At 48.2% G+C, this 16406-nt stretch overlaps 1 protein-coding gene across 1 annotated transcript in view; it reads left to right on the top strand.

Moving 5' to 3' along the window:
• Nucleotides 1-16406, top strand: part of Hunk (hormonally up-regulated Neu-associated kinase) — a 107066-nt gene that overhangs the window by 70480 nt on the left and 20180 nt on the right. Inside the window, exons 5-7 of the mRNA XM_050164806.1 lie at nt 4436-4563; nt 9994-10129; nt 14431-14593. Of these exons, the coding sequence (XP_050020763.1) occupies nt 4436-4563; nt 9994-10129; nt 14431-14593 (427 nt within the window). The remainder of the gene's footprint in view (nt 1-4435; nt 4564-9993; nt 10130-14430; nt 14594-16406) is intronic.

Consider the following 16406-nt stretch of genomic DNA (forward strand, 5'->3'; position numbering starts at 1 on the left):
TTTGTTTTATTTAAAAAGATGAGGGTTTTTTTGTTCCTTTTTGTTTTTGTTTTTAATGTGACAACAAAGAAGATTTATTTGGTGTTTAATTTACTCCAGATGCAGCACTCAACTCTTCCTATGGTTTCAGTTATTTGGCCTTCGTGCTTGGGATGAAGGGAGAGGAATCTCTCAACGTCTGTGAGTTTGTAATGGATAATAATCCATAATAACTGGAAGCCTTTTGGTAAGGCAGTCACGCTCTTGCTTGGAGTTCCCTGGCGCCGTCTTGAACACAGTATCTCTCATCATTATCTGTGGTCCAAGGTATGTAAGGAGGAGACAGAGACCAGTGTGCTATGCAGTCACACAGGGAGCTGGTGCTTTGTTTTGTTTTTGGTTGTTAGTTCTTATTCTTTGAAGCCAACTGGTGATAAGGAGTCAAGTGATTTTCTGCCTTCAGGTCACCCACAAGAAACTTTTGCAATAGTTTCAGAGTTTCTCTTGGTTCAGACTTCCAACAAATCCCTTCAACAGGGTCCTTCCCCAGCACACAGCATCCTGGCCTTCAGCCGGGTCCTTCCCCAGCACACAGCATCCTGGCCTTCAGCCGGGTCCTTCCCCAGCACACAGCATCCTGCCTTCAGCCGGGTCCTTCCCCAGCACACAGCATCCTGCCTTCAGCCGGGTCCTTCCCCAGCACACAGCATCCTGCTGCTGGAGGCTTCCTATAGCACTCAGAGCTTTCTACCTGTGACAAAGAAGCCACACGTCCCCAGCAGATGAGCTATGGCACGAAAGGTGACAGGGCAGTGTCTTCAGGCTCGAGTGTTGTATGCTGCCCTCTGAGCCGAAGAACATGCGACGTCTTCACATGTTGACTTAGGTATTTCTCTGGTTTGTTTAAGTGTTATGAGCACATAAATCCAGAATTACATATCAATAAATGTGTGGCCTTGTATAACTAAAACGCCCAAACTAATTACATTCTAGTAACTCAAAGACACAGGAGCCCCAGCGTATTCCAATGAGGACACTAACATAATGCAGTGGGGCCAGTGCTGAAGAGGAGCTGGATTGCGGTGTGTAGTCTGTGTGGTCCTCCCCGGCAGTCCTCCCCGCCAGTCCTCCCTGGCAGTCCTCCCGTCAGACTCACTATGATGGCTTGACTCTCCTACCGTCTATGTTTTATCCTCCCAGTGGATTTTAAAGCAGAGTGCATTCAGAGAGTTAAAAAAACATCATTATTGCACTTAAGTACATTTGTGTATGGTGTGTGTGTGTGTGTGTGTGTGTGTGTGTGTGTGTGTGTGTGTGTGTGTTAGAGAGAGGAAGGGAGGGAGGAAGGAGGTTCACATCTCAGTGGCATGTGGAGTCAGAGGACATTGCTGTGGAGTCATTTCTCTCCTTTAACTTCTACAGGCATTCTGGCACTCACACGCACTTCACCAGGCTTGCCTGGCCAACACTGATGCCTATTGGATCATCTCACTGGCCCCAGTGGGATTGTTAAACCACACATGACAAGGCCTGGTCTGGGAGTTTCTGACTCTGAGTCTGGAGCCGGCCGGGAATGTGTACTTTCAAATGTTCAGGTGCTGCTGGTGTGCGGAGTGAGGGACACACTCCGGGAGGCTGTGTTCAGGCTGTGTTGGTGTGCGGTGGGGAGGGACACACTCTGGGAAGCCATGTTCAGGTGCTGCTGGTGTGCGGAGTGAGGGACACACTCCGGGAAGCCGTGTTCAGGCGATGATGGTGTGCGGAGTGAGGGACACACTCCGGGAAGCCGTGTTCAGGCGGTGCTGGTGTGGGGAGTGAGGGACACAATCCGGGAAGACATGTTCAGGCAGTGATGGTGAGAGGAAGAGAGGGACACACTCTGGGAAGCCATGTTCAGGTGCTGCTGGTGTGCGGAGTGAGGGACACACTCCGGGAAGCCGTGTTCAGGCGGTGCTGGTGTGGGGAGTGAGGGACACAATCCGGGAAGACGTGTTCAGGCGGTGCTGGTGTGCGGAGTGAGGGGCACACTCCGGGAGGCTGTTTGCCACTACCCTTAGCAGGAGACTCGCAGGTGCACCCCTGACACATTATTAAGTCCATGTTGGCCTCCTCCTCGTCAGATGGGGATACAGTAAAGCCCTGGCTGTGGGCGAGTACCTGGACTTGAAGGCGAAGACTGGCTTAGTGTTTGGCCACCTGTCCACCTTCAGCCCTGCACGGGAGAGGTCGCCTCCAGGCTGCCGGGAACAGTTCATCTTGGAGGTAACTGTTTGGTGGTCTTCAATAACCGTGGGAGAGGCCGGAGTTTTCCATTCGTTAAAGCCTATGTCTAAGGCCTCTTCGTAGATAGCGCATAGTTTTGAGACTTCTTAGGTTTTTTTTTTTTTTTTCTGTCAATGCTGAAGACTTCCTAAAAGCCAAGCATTTGGCTCTACCTAAAAAAAAAAAACACATCAAAGAGGCAAGCCTTCACAACAGGTCTTTAAGATAAGCCGCAACCTCGGGGCTCTCCTCCCCGCCCCTTCCAAACTGCCTCCCTCAGCTACTCAGTTCTGTCTGTCACCGTGACTGGTCTGGTTTCTGAGTTTTAACTTGGTGCATCCCTTCATATGCCTACTTTGTGAAATCTATCACTTCGTTCTGACTGATAACAGTACTGTGTGCTTGCTGCCACCCTCCCCAGCTCTCCAGTCTGAGCCTCTTTGGTTTGCGTATGTGGGAGGGCGACTCGCTGTGTAGGTAACTTGTTTGGCTGCGGAACTTTTCGTTCACCTCTCTTCATGCCCTGAGGAACGTGTTGCACTGAACACACGTCAAGAACGATTGTTGTCTGTAACTGTACATCTGCCCTGTCTGTTTGACTCTTGGGTTATGTAATTTGTCCCGTGGCCTTGTCCAGCCGACTGAAGGTGTGTAAGCTCATACATAAAACACTCCCCGAAGAGGCTGCCCGGTCTCCTTAATCAAGTTTGTGTCAAAAGCAGCGTAATCCCACATTGTCCTCTCTCTGATCTCATCTTTACTTGAACGGGTTGTGTTTATTCATGTGTTTGCCCATTGCCTGTTCCTCTCCAGCTCAAAATCCAAAATGGCACCATTGTCTGGCTGACAGAACTCCCAGTCAGAGAGAGGCATCCAGCAAGAATCTGTGGAATGAACGTGTCTGTCCCCTGACTCCTTTCTGAGTTCAGAGAGAGAACTGGGCCTCAGATTACGTCTGGAATCTGAGCATGCTTGAGGCTGCAGTGTGGGCTCCAGTACCTGTCATTATATGGCTTGCAGATTTCAGAGGCGCCTCTGTGGAATTAGGCCCGAAGGGTCTTAATTTCAATCTGTCTCATTGGCTCTGTTTTGACTGGAAATCCTCTTGCCTTCTTAAAAAACAAAACAAAACAAAACAAAAAAAAACAAAAAACACATCCTCCTCCGGTGCCTTTGAAGAGTGGAGACCTTTTTGCCTAGCAGGCATTTCTTCCCCAGCAGGAAACCTCATCAACATGATAGGAGCTTTGTACATCAAGAGAGTAAAATCCTCCCAGAAGACTTCGCTGTTCTCTGGGTTGGCTTTGGTATAAGCAGTTAAGTCCGCTCAGCGATAGCTCAATCATAGCTGAGATACTGGTCCAGGGCCTGGTGGCAGACTCCCAATAATGAATCAATTGAGAGATGAGTCTGGGAAGGACTTCCCAGAGCAAAATTGGAGTGGGTATCATGGCTTCGCTTACAAGAGATGGATAGAAGACTGGCTTTGGGTGTGGAGTTTTGGTTCCAAAGGGCTGAGTGCTAAGCCGGAACCCTCTTAGCCCAGAAGGGGTGCCCTGTATTATTTAATTTTGCCCCTTCTAAGTTCTGCCTTGTATAGCATATCTGGAACTATTACAGGCCGGCAGGATCACTCCTAAGGCTCCGAAGAGTGTGTCCCACATGCTGCCATTTGGAATTCTCTGGTGTTGATGTCTTCTCATTACAACTTGAGTGTCCCTTGTCCAAAATGCTTACGGCCAGAACCACGTTTTGGTTTTGAAATCTTTGCATGTATGTCATGAAGTATTCTGAGCATGGGACCCTAGTCAGTGTTCTGCGTAAACACGCTAGACCCAGCCTGAGGGCGGTTTTAGGTAGTACCCTTGGTGCACTACCACATGAAGCCAGAGGGGGCGTGTCCTGCTGGTGGTGTCATTTCGGTAGTCAAGACGTTTCTGAATTCGGGGCATGTTAGATTTTCCAGCAGATACTCAGCCTGAATCTCCTCCAGAGGCAGCTCTTCCTGTTCTTGCTGAGCTCCGAGGCCCTCGTTACATTCTCACAGTGTTCTGACCCCAGCCTTTCCGGTGTCAACACCTCGACCATGACATGACTGGAGGGTTTTAGAAAGACGCCTCAGCTGGCTGCGTGCCTTTTGTCTTCTGCACCCTGGGACCGCTCTGTTCTCACGCTTCGATGTGTCTCTTTTCAGAGGTGTGAACATGTACGCTATGTTGACCGGGACCCTGCCTTTCACAGTGGAGCCTTTCAGCCTGAGGGCTCTGTACCAGAAGATGGTGGACAAAGAAATGAACCCGCTCCCCACCCAGCTCTCCACAGGTAACGTGTCTGCTGCTCTGGACTCTTGTCAGGTTTGGAGTCCCCTTGTGGTGATTTCTTTTCCCTGTCTAAACAAGAGAGGCTGCTGGGCTTCCCGTCCCCGGAAAGCCAGTCCATCCATTGCACGTGCATTCTCCTTTCCACCGTGATTCGGAAGCTCTGATCCCCTCCTTCTGTCTCTGGTACAAACCATATGCAGCAAGAGGGCCTTGCCGCCTTTGCTTGCGAAGGAGCTGCAGGCTCACACTGTGCAGTGCGGCCTCGGAAAGACTCCTTTGCTTCAGCCAGTTTACTGCAGAGAAACATTGGTTTCATTCAAGTATTGGCTCCATGATTTGTTTTATTATGTGGGTTTTGAGGCCGTTCAAAAGCTTTCGGGCATATGTGGACTCGGTTACTTCATTAGAATAAACCAGAGATGATTTTTGAGAAGTTCTCTTATACTTCAGCCCCTTCGAATTGCAGTAAAAGACTTGAATAAAGATTGGGTTTCAGACTCAGTAAATTGATAGGATTCCATCTTTTGTTTGGTTCACAATTCACATCAAGTTCCTGGCCTGTGCTCGGCCCTGAGGGGTCATTTAATTGCTCTGTTAGAATAAGTCTAGGGCCACTGAAATGAGTCTTTCGACAAAGAAAGGCCAATTATTTAATTTCCCCTTTCCTGATACATTTTTTTTTACCACTATTGAGTATTTTCCCCTTGGGTTTGTAAGCATCTGGGGAACTGACTTGAGATACACTCTTGTCAATGGATCCAACTTGAAATGAGTTCTTGGGCATGGTTATCCAATCCAGCTACACTTTCGCCTTGCAAGTAGATTATAATCCCTGGAGGTTGAGAGCCAGGGAGGCCTTGTGTCCTTGGGAAGAGAGGTTACAGTAGTGACTTGTGCAAGAAATAGTTCTGCACTGGGGGCCCTGCCTCGTGGAGTTAGGAAACTCACGACTTGTTGAAGGAATCGCCACACGAGGCTTCTGGGCATTCAGAGGTGTTGGAGGTGCCGTAAAGCACTAGGGAAGTGTCCATTCATCCATCCATGTATTCATCACTTCATATCCATTCTTTTAGTCCATGAAAACCAATCACATGCTGGGTGTGTTCTAGATGCCAGAAAGAGAGCCATATGTAGCCTCTGCTCCTCCAGAGTACATACATCTGTGGAGAGAGGCGAATATACACATATACATGTATATATGTGTATCTATACACACACATATATGTGGATAAATAAACATGTCAGATAGCTGGTAGTGTTGGTGCTTTAAGTGAGGTGGCATCAAGACACACAGTTGCATTGCAAGAACTGCTCCCCCTCCCTGTATGGGCGTTGTCTCCTCCCTCCCCCAGCTCTGCAAAGCCTTACTGGCCACTGTCCCATCTCCATTTCTCTTCATGTTTTTGAAGTGAAGGCATTATGAAGATGGAGAATACGTACAAACCCCTTGTCTCGCTGCAGTTGTGCTAAGATCTCTTTTCCCTGCTGAGTTGTGTCCCCGGAATGGACAGACCACGGCTTGTTTAGCCAGTCACCCGCCGAAGGACCGCTGGAGTGTTTCCAGTTTGGGGCTGCTGTGAACATTCAACTCCAGATGTGTTGGATGTGATTTCTGTAAGACAAGTGGTCAAGAGAAGAATTGCTGGGTCGCGATGATAACGGTCAGCCCCAGTTCTCGGTGGCTGAGACCACAAGGGCTTACTTTGTGTGCTTCATATTAATTGAAGGTTGGATCAAAGATTGAAGAGGACTGAGCCCAAGTGGGATCTCAGCCCCATTGCTGGTCCATGCAGAGAAGATAAAGGAGGAGGTCCCCACCCAGCAGTAAAAGCCAGCCATGCCTTCTGTCTCTAAGCATGGCACATGGCCTCCGACAGGCACTAGGGAGGGAGCAGTGCCACCCCACCACGGGAGCTGATGGTGAAAAGGCAGAGATATGTGTGGACAGAACTAGTGTGAGCCACACACAGGCTGTAGAAGAAGCAGGCTAGTGCAGCAAGCTGGTCGGCCTTCGTGCCCCTGTGATCAGCTGTTATTCCCAGAGATACTAGTTTACCAGTTCCAAGAGAAGCAGTCCCTTCCTGGAGCAAAAGAATGAAGTTCTTTCCCTGTTCCTGCCCTTTCACTGTGTCAGGCAAGGTGGACGCCATTGTTCTCAATTTACCAGTGAGGAGCCTGAGTCTCAGAGTGATTACATTGGCTTGATTGAAAACCCACATTTCCCTTCATACTATGCTGTTATTTTCCCTTTCCTTTTAGAAACACATGCGTGTGCACATGCACACACAGACACACACACACTCCACACACACGCGCTCATATGTGTACAGCACCAGCAGAGGCCAGAGAGGGTGTCTGATCCCCTGGAGCTGGAGTTATGGGTAGTCTACCTAATATTGGTGCTGGAACTGAACTCGGGTCCTCTGCAAGAACAGCACTCACTCTTAACTGCTGAGCCATCTCTCTGGCCCTCTTTCCTTACGTAACACATGATCTGTCCCCTCCACAGCCCACGAACTTCCAACTCTTGTCTCTTGCCTTTAGGTCTTGCGTTTTGAGTGATGTCATCACAAGCTGAAAATGCACCGCTGTTACCTCTACCAGGAACACGTGTCATCTTTAGTTTGATGTTCTGTCTGCCCTTTTTGAAATGATTACATCAATTAAATCTTATGATTACCATTTAGATTAAATTCAAAGTTTTATTTATTAATTTATTTTATTTTAGCAAAGTTCAGTTGGAAAAAAAAATTGCAGTGCTCCTGTCCTTGCTAATCTATGAAATGTTCCCATCACGCAACTGGAAAGCTTCAGCCTCGGGGGCCTCTCCAACTCTCCTCCAGTTGGTTTCCGCTTTCTGCAAGTTGCCTCTTGCACAGCAGAGTTCACAAATGCCTTTCGCGGCTGAGAGTTTCCCAACAGTTTACTCTTTCGTCATGGCGCCATAGCAAAAGCATTTCTAATGTATTCCAAGCAGACACTTCCAATTAAGAGGATTTTGTCTCACAGATGCAGAGAGGGAAGCTGAGGAAGAAACGCTGGCATTGCTGAGGGTTGGGCCCGGTTAAGGTTTCCAAGAAGGCTTTACCCATCCATTGTGAAAGGATTCTTAGCTGAGAGGAGATGAGAGGGCAGCCTCCCTCGAGGACAGGCCTCTGCTTGCGTTTGCCTGGCTGCTGTAATGTAGGGTGCCTTTGTCTGGTGCCGGCAGCCCTTGCTTTTGGCAGTGTCCAGTGCTCACGTAAGCCAGTTCAGACTCGAGAAGTCTGCTCCTGAAAGAAACGATGTTGGCCCCCCAGTGGTGCCTGCCTCCTGGTGTGTGCAGGTGATGGAGCCCCCATTCTGCTCCAACTCTCTCAGCTCGAGTATAAAGCCCAAAGGTCAGCTCTCAGGAAGCGAGGGTAGCCAGGACCATGCTAGATCTCACTTTCTGGGTTAGCGGGGAATGCGTCATCCCTCTTGGCCCCAGAGACACGGATATTTTCAAGATCCAAGGACAAACTTGGAAGCACTCTGAGGATGTTCATAAAGTCTTTTCAGGACAGCGGTGTGATGACTGTGACGTCCAGAGGTGTATGACTATCAGCAGGGACGTGGACTAAAATTATGTGTGCTCATCAGCAGTTTGTGAAGATTTAGAGCACTCGGTGGTGAAAATAGAACAGAAACACACATCCGGGTACCCTTGGCTCTTCTGATTAATCATTCTTCAAAGATGGCCCGGCTATGAATGGCTGCCAGTAACCTAGGGGTGGGCATCAGAGAGCTCAGAAGGCACCCGACTCAACCGCCCCACCCAAGTCAGCTCATCAAACCCGCCACGTTATCCTTGAACAATAGAGACCCCTGTTTAGTGGTGGGTTGGGGCGGTGGCTCATGAGCAAGAGGGCTTGCTCTTCAGAGTTCAGATCCCACATTGGAAAGTCTGACATAGTTGTGCCTGACTTATATGGTGTTAGGAATCTATCCCAGGACTTCTTGAAGCTAGACAGTCACATTGCCGGATGAGGTGTATCTCAGTGCCTTGCAAGACATTATGACAAGGTGTCATTGAACAGGAGAAGGAGTCTCAGAACTCAGGAAAACCAGGTGCCTGTGTGTGGAATCTCATTCTGTCTATGTATGAACACTCAACTCTGTCCGTGTGTGGGCTGTCTGGGTGTAGACTCTCAGTGTCTTTGTGTGAACTCTCACTATCTGTGTGTGGACCCTCACTCTGTGTGCAGACTCTCTCACTGGACAGTTCTGTACCTGCGACCTTCCAGAATATGGTTTTGCATGTTGTCCGGTTGTCTCTGCTATTGTGATCTTAAAGGCTACAGAATTCAGCTTCCTGCCCCTAGAGTCTGGGTCGATCACAGGTGTTCTGTAAACGTTCGTTTAGTGAGAGGAGGCCCAGGGTATTAAAACAAATTGCTTGTGCTGGGGATGGAAGTAAGTGGGCTGCGTGGATTTTATAGTTTTGTCGATGGTTTTCACATCCTTCCTTACACTTGTCTTTAGACTGAAAATAAGAGCAAATACTATTGGCGTGCATTCTGCCCAGACATCTCCTTCCGTTTAAGCGACAGCATCAGAGGGGCACGGATTTGCCTTGGTCTGCTTGTGACAAACTAGGACTTGAAGACATAAGTTAGAGTTGGCCTAACACCTAGACCATGCAGATCTCTGGTGTCCTGTCAGCCTGATGCACGTGGCTAGGCGAGCGTGTGTTCAGGCTGGACTGGGCACTGTGTTAGAATCTCACAGAGTTTGGAGCAGGCGAGGGAGGCAGTAAAGAATAGCTTTGAAAGAAGAAGACTGGACTGCCGGTAACGCGTGTGTGTAATCCAAGATACCAGGGAGGCTGAGGTGGGGAAGATAGAAGTCTGCCTGGGCTACAGAGGGCGTTCGAGGACACCCTGGGCTACTTTGTGAGAGCCGATCTCAAAATAGAAAGTAGAGTAGGGCTGAGGGCATAGCTCAGTGGTGGTTCCCAGGCGTGTATGATGGCTCAGGCTTAATCCCTGGGTCATTAAACAATCAATTAACCAACCAGCCAGAAAGCACCTCACGAGACACGGTGCCTGCGGTAAGGATCAAACTCGAGGGTCTAATTCAAACTCATTCGTCTTTCTTCCTTCCTGATGGATCGCTCAGTCGCCACCATGCTGTTGGGCGTCTTCTCAGTTTCTGCACTTTCATCCCCCACGTGGAAATAGTTCTTGTCTGTGGCTGATCTCTGAGTGACTACAGGAGCCCACAGATTGTTCCAGAAATGCATGGTCCTGAGGGTGGGGACCGAAATCATGATCTGTGCCTTATCAAAACGAAGCTCTGCCAGAGACCCCAGATTGGAGGCTCAGAGGAGATAAGGAAGCAGACCTGCAGCTGCAGTGTCTACAGTGAGTGTTCAGTCCATAACGCGTGTTCTTTGCTGACTGTCTCACAGGGGCCATCAACTTCCTGCGCTCTCTCCTGGAACCAGACCCTGTGAAGAGGCCAAATATTCAGCAAGCACTGGCAAACCGCTGGCTAAACGAGAACTACACTGGGAAAGTGCCCTGTAATGTCACCTATCCCAACAGGTAAGCCAGTGCTTGTGGAGGGACACCTGCTCCAGTGCTGTGGGGCCTGTCCTGTGAGCCTTCCACAGCTCCAGACAGGAGCTGTCTGTGATTGAAGTCAGCGCTGTTTATCCCGCCGCCTTGCCTGGCCTTGCCCACCTCTGCAGCCACTCCCCTGCAGACAGACCCATCTCACTGGGCAAGAAGATGCAGCCAGGGCTGTCCTATGCCTTTATGCTAATTGGGTCCTGTGGAGCCTGGTTGGAGGGATGGAGCTATAGGTCATGCCCCCTCACCAAACCTTACTCTGATGGGTCACATATTCTCTAAGGGGCACTGTAGTTCACTTAAAGGGTCCATTTAAATGTGTGTGCATGAGTGTATGTGTGTGTGTGTGCGCGCCAACATTAAGCATCTGGGATCCCATGGAACTAAGCCTTCGAAATCACCTGTTACACATGTTGTCTGCTGCTTGAGTCTTGATGTGTCTTTCAGCTCCAAGCCCCTTGCTTGAAAGTCTGGGAATGGGTGCAGATAAGGTCGAATCATTTTCTTCGGCTGCCATATTGTGGGCTTGCCGTGGACGGAGGCCTTACCTCGCAGTTTCCACGAGGGCTCAGGACGGGTGCACTGAGTCAGTTCACCTGGCCTGTGTCTGGGCAGACTGCAGAGTGGAAGACCAGCAAGAGAAACATCTCAGCGCGCTTTGGGAATCATTTCCCCACTCTCAAGTACTCTGAGTGAGGGATAAAGACCCTCCCTTGGCTACTCCAGTACATATGGAGACCGCCTGACTCCAGCCTTCCGGGGTAGCCCATTTCCCTTTTTTTTTTTAACCCTTGAGAGCACTACACATTCTACCAAGCTTGGATGAGGACCAGAACTACAAAGGAGCAGGGGAAGGGTGTCCTCTGGGACTGTAGTTTTAAAATCCCCCAGTCGTGGGCGAGAAGGTCTAGAAACATCCACCAAGCCTTTGGAAGCTGAAGTGCTGAGTCTCTTGAACAAGGGCTCTTACTTGGGATGGACTTGCTTAAAGTGCCTGGATGGACATCCCTGGGATCCGCGTCCAGGCTACTTGGCCAAACTTGCTCTCGCCCTGGGCATCGAGGAGACGACTTGGTCTCGTTACCATGTAGAACTCCAGCATTTGGCTCACGAGTGGTAATTTAGACAAAGTCCGGGGTTACCCAGGTTGTCAAGGGAACCTGGAAATAGACACTGTTTTCCAATACCTGCTCAGTCTGGGCCAGGAATGGAAACAGACACCAGAACAATTAACCCCTGTGAGCCTGCAGACAAGCTGGGGGCCCTGCCTTGCTTCTGCAGAGCAGCTTGCGGGCTGCCTTCTGTAAAGAGGTGGCTCTGATGGCGACCAAATGAGTCGTTAAGCTAATGTAATGACTGTCTACCTGAGCATAACCATCTGTGTTGGGGGACACAGAAGCTGTGGAAGGCTGTGGGGCTGGCACTAGAGACACAGACAGCTACTTCTTCAGTGTCAAAGACTTACAATGTGGCTTATAGTTTTTAGCCTCCTCACAGGGGACAGGAGGCAGGCTTTGGTGAGGTGAACGCAGAGTCAATTCCTTATCCTGGTTTACTAGCCAGCTAAGTGTGTGTGTGTGTGTGTGTGTGTGTGTGTATGTGTGTGTGTACACATGCAAGGGTGTGAGGATATGTGGATGTGTGTGAGGTATGTGTGTGCGAGTGTGATTATATGTGTGTGAGGGTGCGTGTGTGTGTGTGTCTGTGAGTGTATGTGTGTGTATACATGCAAGGTTGTGAGAATGTGTGTGTTATGTGTGTGTGTGAGTGAGTGTATGTGTGTGTGTACATGCAAGGGTGAGAATGTATATGAGTTATGTGTGTGAGTGTTATTATGTGTGTGTGAATGTGATTATGTGTGTGTGTGTGAACGTGCATGTGTGTGAATGTGTGAGCTGTGCATGTGTGTGTGAGAGAGAGCAAGCGAGCGAGCCAGAGAGAGGAAAGAACTAACTAGTAAATGGTAAATGTAAAAACGGCAAAGGTCTTGTTTAAAGAAAACAGCAGCTTGGTGTCTTCTGTTATCTAAGGCCTGTGGCTCATTGTAGACAACAGACAAAACAGCATTCTGTTTCTAAGATAGGAGACCAGAGTTCTAATATATTGAGGGAGGTATGTGTTATTTACAGCTTTTATTTTGGAAAAGTGTTAGTCTTTGAGGCAAAAAAAAATCTATTTCTGGTAACTGTTTTTCTGGTTTTACCAGCCCTTAAATAAATAAAAAAAACACAGCCAAAGACACATACTATATATGTGTAAAATCTATTTTCTAGTTTCCTGATACTGCTGTCTCTTGGTTTAATTAGTTTAGATATTGTCAGTGTTCCTTTCCCTTTGGGAAAGTAAGGAAAAGTTCCACAATATTCTGCACGACTTTCTCCTGTGAAGCCATTCGGCCTCTAAGCTGATCTCCAAAGGGTAGGACGGAACAATGTTGTAAGAAATATTTTACAGCAAACACTCATCCCAGCTGCTCAGCAGGTGTTGGCTGGGTGCCTGGCCACTCTTCCTGGTGTGGACAGAAGGCCTTCCTTCCTCTTCCTGTCTCCCTGTGGGACCTGGTCAGCCCACACCCATAGTCAATTCTGTTAATGGGCCAGAATGAAACCAAAATAGTGTCAAGGCAATTTAATATGAATGTACTTAGCTCAAATTATAATTCGCTATATGATCTGGGCTAGCCTGACGCTCACTGTGCAGCCCAGGCAAGCTAGAAGCTTACAATGAGCCTCCTGTGTTCCTCCTGGGCACTGGTGTTGTAGGTATGAGCCACCACATTTGGTGGTTATCATTCTCTTTATCAGCCAAAAACTGTAGAGATTCAATAACAGATGTATTAGAACCAAATATATTCATTACCAAAAAAGATTCAAGATATACATGACTCTCAGTCAAAAGCCTACATTATGGGGGAGTCTCCTGGTTCTCAAGACGACATCTACAGAGCACTGAGATGGGGCGCTACCCCGGCTGACATCCATCCCTCTCTCCTCACTGGGGTGGCACACCGCACCTTCCCACATACTATGAGGCAGCACACAGGAGTGGGGTCATCCCTACATGGCCATGATTTGCCGGCATGCATGAGGGGCCTAGGTTTGCTCTCACTGAAGACACCAGGAGTTTTCACACAACTGTGCCTCATGTGTTCGTTTTTAGTTTTTTTTTTTTTTCCCATCTTCTGTTTAACCCAGCTTGGACTCCTTCTGCCTGAGTCTCTCCAGTAACTGGGGTGACAAGCCTGTGCACCAGGTCTGGCTGTCCTTTGGTTTTAAGGTCACACACTGACGTATTTAGAATGACATGGCGTGCTGCCTACAGTTTAAAATATTTTAGCAGCAACAGTAACAACCGAAAGTGAAGGAATTGTGGCAAATTACATCCACACTTCCAAGTGATGGTGTACACACTAATCACAGGTGTCGCTCTGTATCGGTGGGGTAGTTCTTGTGATTCTCCCCCCAAACTCTATAGACACCAGGTGTAGTGATGCACACACCTTTAATACCAGCACTCGGGAGGCAGAGGCCGGCACATCTCTGTGAGTTCAAGGCCAGCCTGGTCTACAGGGTTATAAGGTGAGCTGCTTTCAAATACCCCACCCAAAAATCTATAGACACTTGAGTCTCCTATATGAAATGGTATAGTTTGCACATAAACCACACAATTCTTCCATGCATTTTATATCACCTTTGGATGATTTATAATAGTTGTTATACTATATTGCTTAGGGAATAATGTCAGTTAAAAAAAAACCTTTATTTTTAGTATGGATGTAGTTATTTTTCCCTTGAAATGTTTTAAGATTAATTGAATCCTATGGATGGAAAACCCACAGATATATAAGGAACATTATATATAGTAAACCCACCACCTTTCTATATACATGAAAAATTTCAAAATAAAAAGCCCACTGGGATTAGAGGTGTAGCTCAGTTGAGGCAGAGTCTGCCTGGTGTGAACTAAGTCCTGGGTTCTGTCTCAGTAGCACATGAAACAGTTATGGCATGTGTGTCTCCAATCCCAGCCCTCAGGAGGTAGTCGCTGGAGGATCTGATATTCAGGGTCATTTCTCAGCCGCTCTGAGAGTCTGAGCTAGCCTAAGCTGCACGGGACCCTGTCTCAAAAAAAAAAAAAATCAAGTGAACGAGTGAGTGAGTGTGTGAGGTCCCAGTTGTCCCTGGGCCCTGTGTGGGCCCCTTCTGTCTGCCATGTTTGTGAGCCGCTCTGTGAAGGTGGAGATGTGACTGGTTCTCGGTGTCTGCCCCTCACAGGATTTCTCTGGAAGACCTGAGCCCCAGCGTGGTGCTGCACATGACTGAGAAGCTGGGCTATAAGAACAGCGACGTCATCAACACGGTGCTCTCCAACCGCGCCTGCCACATCTTGGCCATCTACTTCCTGTTAAACAAGAAACTCGAGCGCTATTTGTCAGGGGTAAGTGGGACCCGAGAGGAGCGCCTTCTGGCTAGGGTTACGCAGATACTGACACTTGATCCATGCTGTTATTTTAGCCTAAAACGTGAGGCCGAGTCTCTTGAAGGTGGCAAACACCGTTTCTTAGATGGTGCTCCTGGACAGAGATGTGTTCCAGAGGTTCTCCTGTAACAGCCCTGGCAGACGGCTGAGGGCCTTCAGCGTTGTTTGTCTTCTGTTCTCAGCTGTCTGTTTTCTGTCACCTCTTCGCTCTTTGGGTTCTCAGTTTTAGAGGAATGGGAGCCTTCAGTGCTCTTAAAAGTTGTGGAGCCGTACCTGGATCTATAAAGCTGGCTAGGAAAAGCCACTGGGAGGCCCTCTCTCTGATGGTTTGTGTCTACAGGATTCAACCAACCGTAGTTCAAAAATATTAAGAAGAATATTATATTAGTGCTGAACATGTACGACCTTCTTCTTCTTATTCCCTAAATAATAGTTGCGTGGCATATGTGTTGTATTAGGTGTTGTGAGTAATCCAAAGATTTAAAGTGTATGGAAGATATGCATAGTTTATATACAAATATTGTATGGTTTTCTATAAATGACTTACCCCAAAATTGGGATTTGTAGGGGGCCCTGGAACCAGGTGCCAAGAGAAAAAAATGATTAGGGTTTCTTCTCCCAAAAATGAGAGCACAATGTGCTTCACTGGGTTGACTCCAGCAGCTTCCCACAGGCCAGATATTAGAGAATTCAAGTGACAGGGTAGAGCTGGCTCAACAGTTAGAGCACTGTTGCTCTTGCAGGGGACCTGGGTTCGATTCCCAGCACCTAGAAGGTGGCTCACAAGCGTCTAACTCCAACACCCTTTCCTGGACTCCTCTGACACAAGGCACACACATGATACACGTACATGTAGGCAAAACATACACACACACACATAAATTAGTAAAAGAAAGACCAAATATGCCTAGTGCCACGGTGGAGTACTGTTGGGATACCCACTTTACCTGTAGTACCCTGATAGTGTGGTATCTTTATCATCTTGGCATGATAGTTCATATGTCAGTCACCTCCAAATGGACAACCTCTTGAAAAGCATTCTGTAAGGCAGTGTATAAATTCTATGCAAACAGTTCCGCATTGATGCGGAAAAGTAGGCGCAGTGCTGACCGGCTCTGACGGGAAGTCAACCAGATAACCTCATCTGAGAAGCCCATCTGAGATTTGGTCAAACACCCACTCTGTTAAAAGTGACCCTGACCCTGTGTATGTTGCACCTTGAGATCTGGTGGTGTTGCTTCTGTTAGGAAGGCAGAGCCTAGACGGTAAGATCAGACTTCTAGAGATAGTACGATACTGTTTAAAGTCACGCAATAATCTAATGTGTCACAAAACCCCACCAACCTATCAGCTTAGAAACATTTTTAAGTTTCTATCTTAGAGCAGAAGATGAAATTTACCTGCAGCTGGAGAAATGGGTCCCCTTGACAGAGTAGAAATGAGCAAAATAATGTCCGTGGGCTGTGATGTCCGTGGGCTGTGATGTCCGTGGGCTGTGATGTCCGTGGGCTGTGATGGTCCTGTTGAAGCTCCTGTTAGCAGGCAGGCTGAGAGGCAGCTAGAAAACACGTCTGAAGAAGCTTGACCCGAGTTCGGCCAAACATCTGGACGGACGTGCAGGTGTTCCCAGGCTGAGTCAGCATATAATTTGGTTCCAGGAAAATTTTCCCAGTGCTTTCTTGGTGTGTGTGTGTGTGTGTGTGTGTGTGTGTGTGTGTGGTGTGTGGTGTGTGTGTGTGTGTGTGTGTGTACGCGCACGTGCGTGCATGTG

The sequence above is a fragment of the Alexandromys fortis genome, unplaced genomic scaffold (assembly GCF_014885135.2).
Source record: "Alexandromys fortis isolate MF-2015 unplaced genomic scaffold, M_Fortis_MF-2015_v1.1 scaffold_162, whole genome shotgun sequence".
NCBI classification, from domain to species: Eukaryota; Metazoa; Chordata; class Mammalia; order Rodentia; family Cricetidae; genus Alexandromys; species Alexandromys fortis.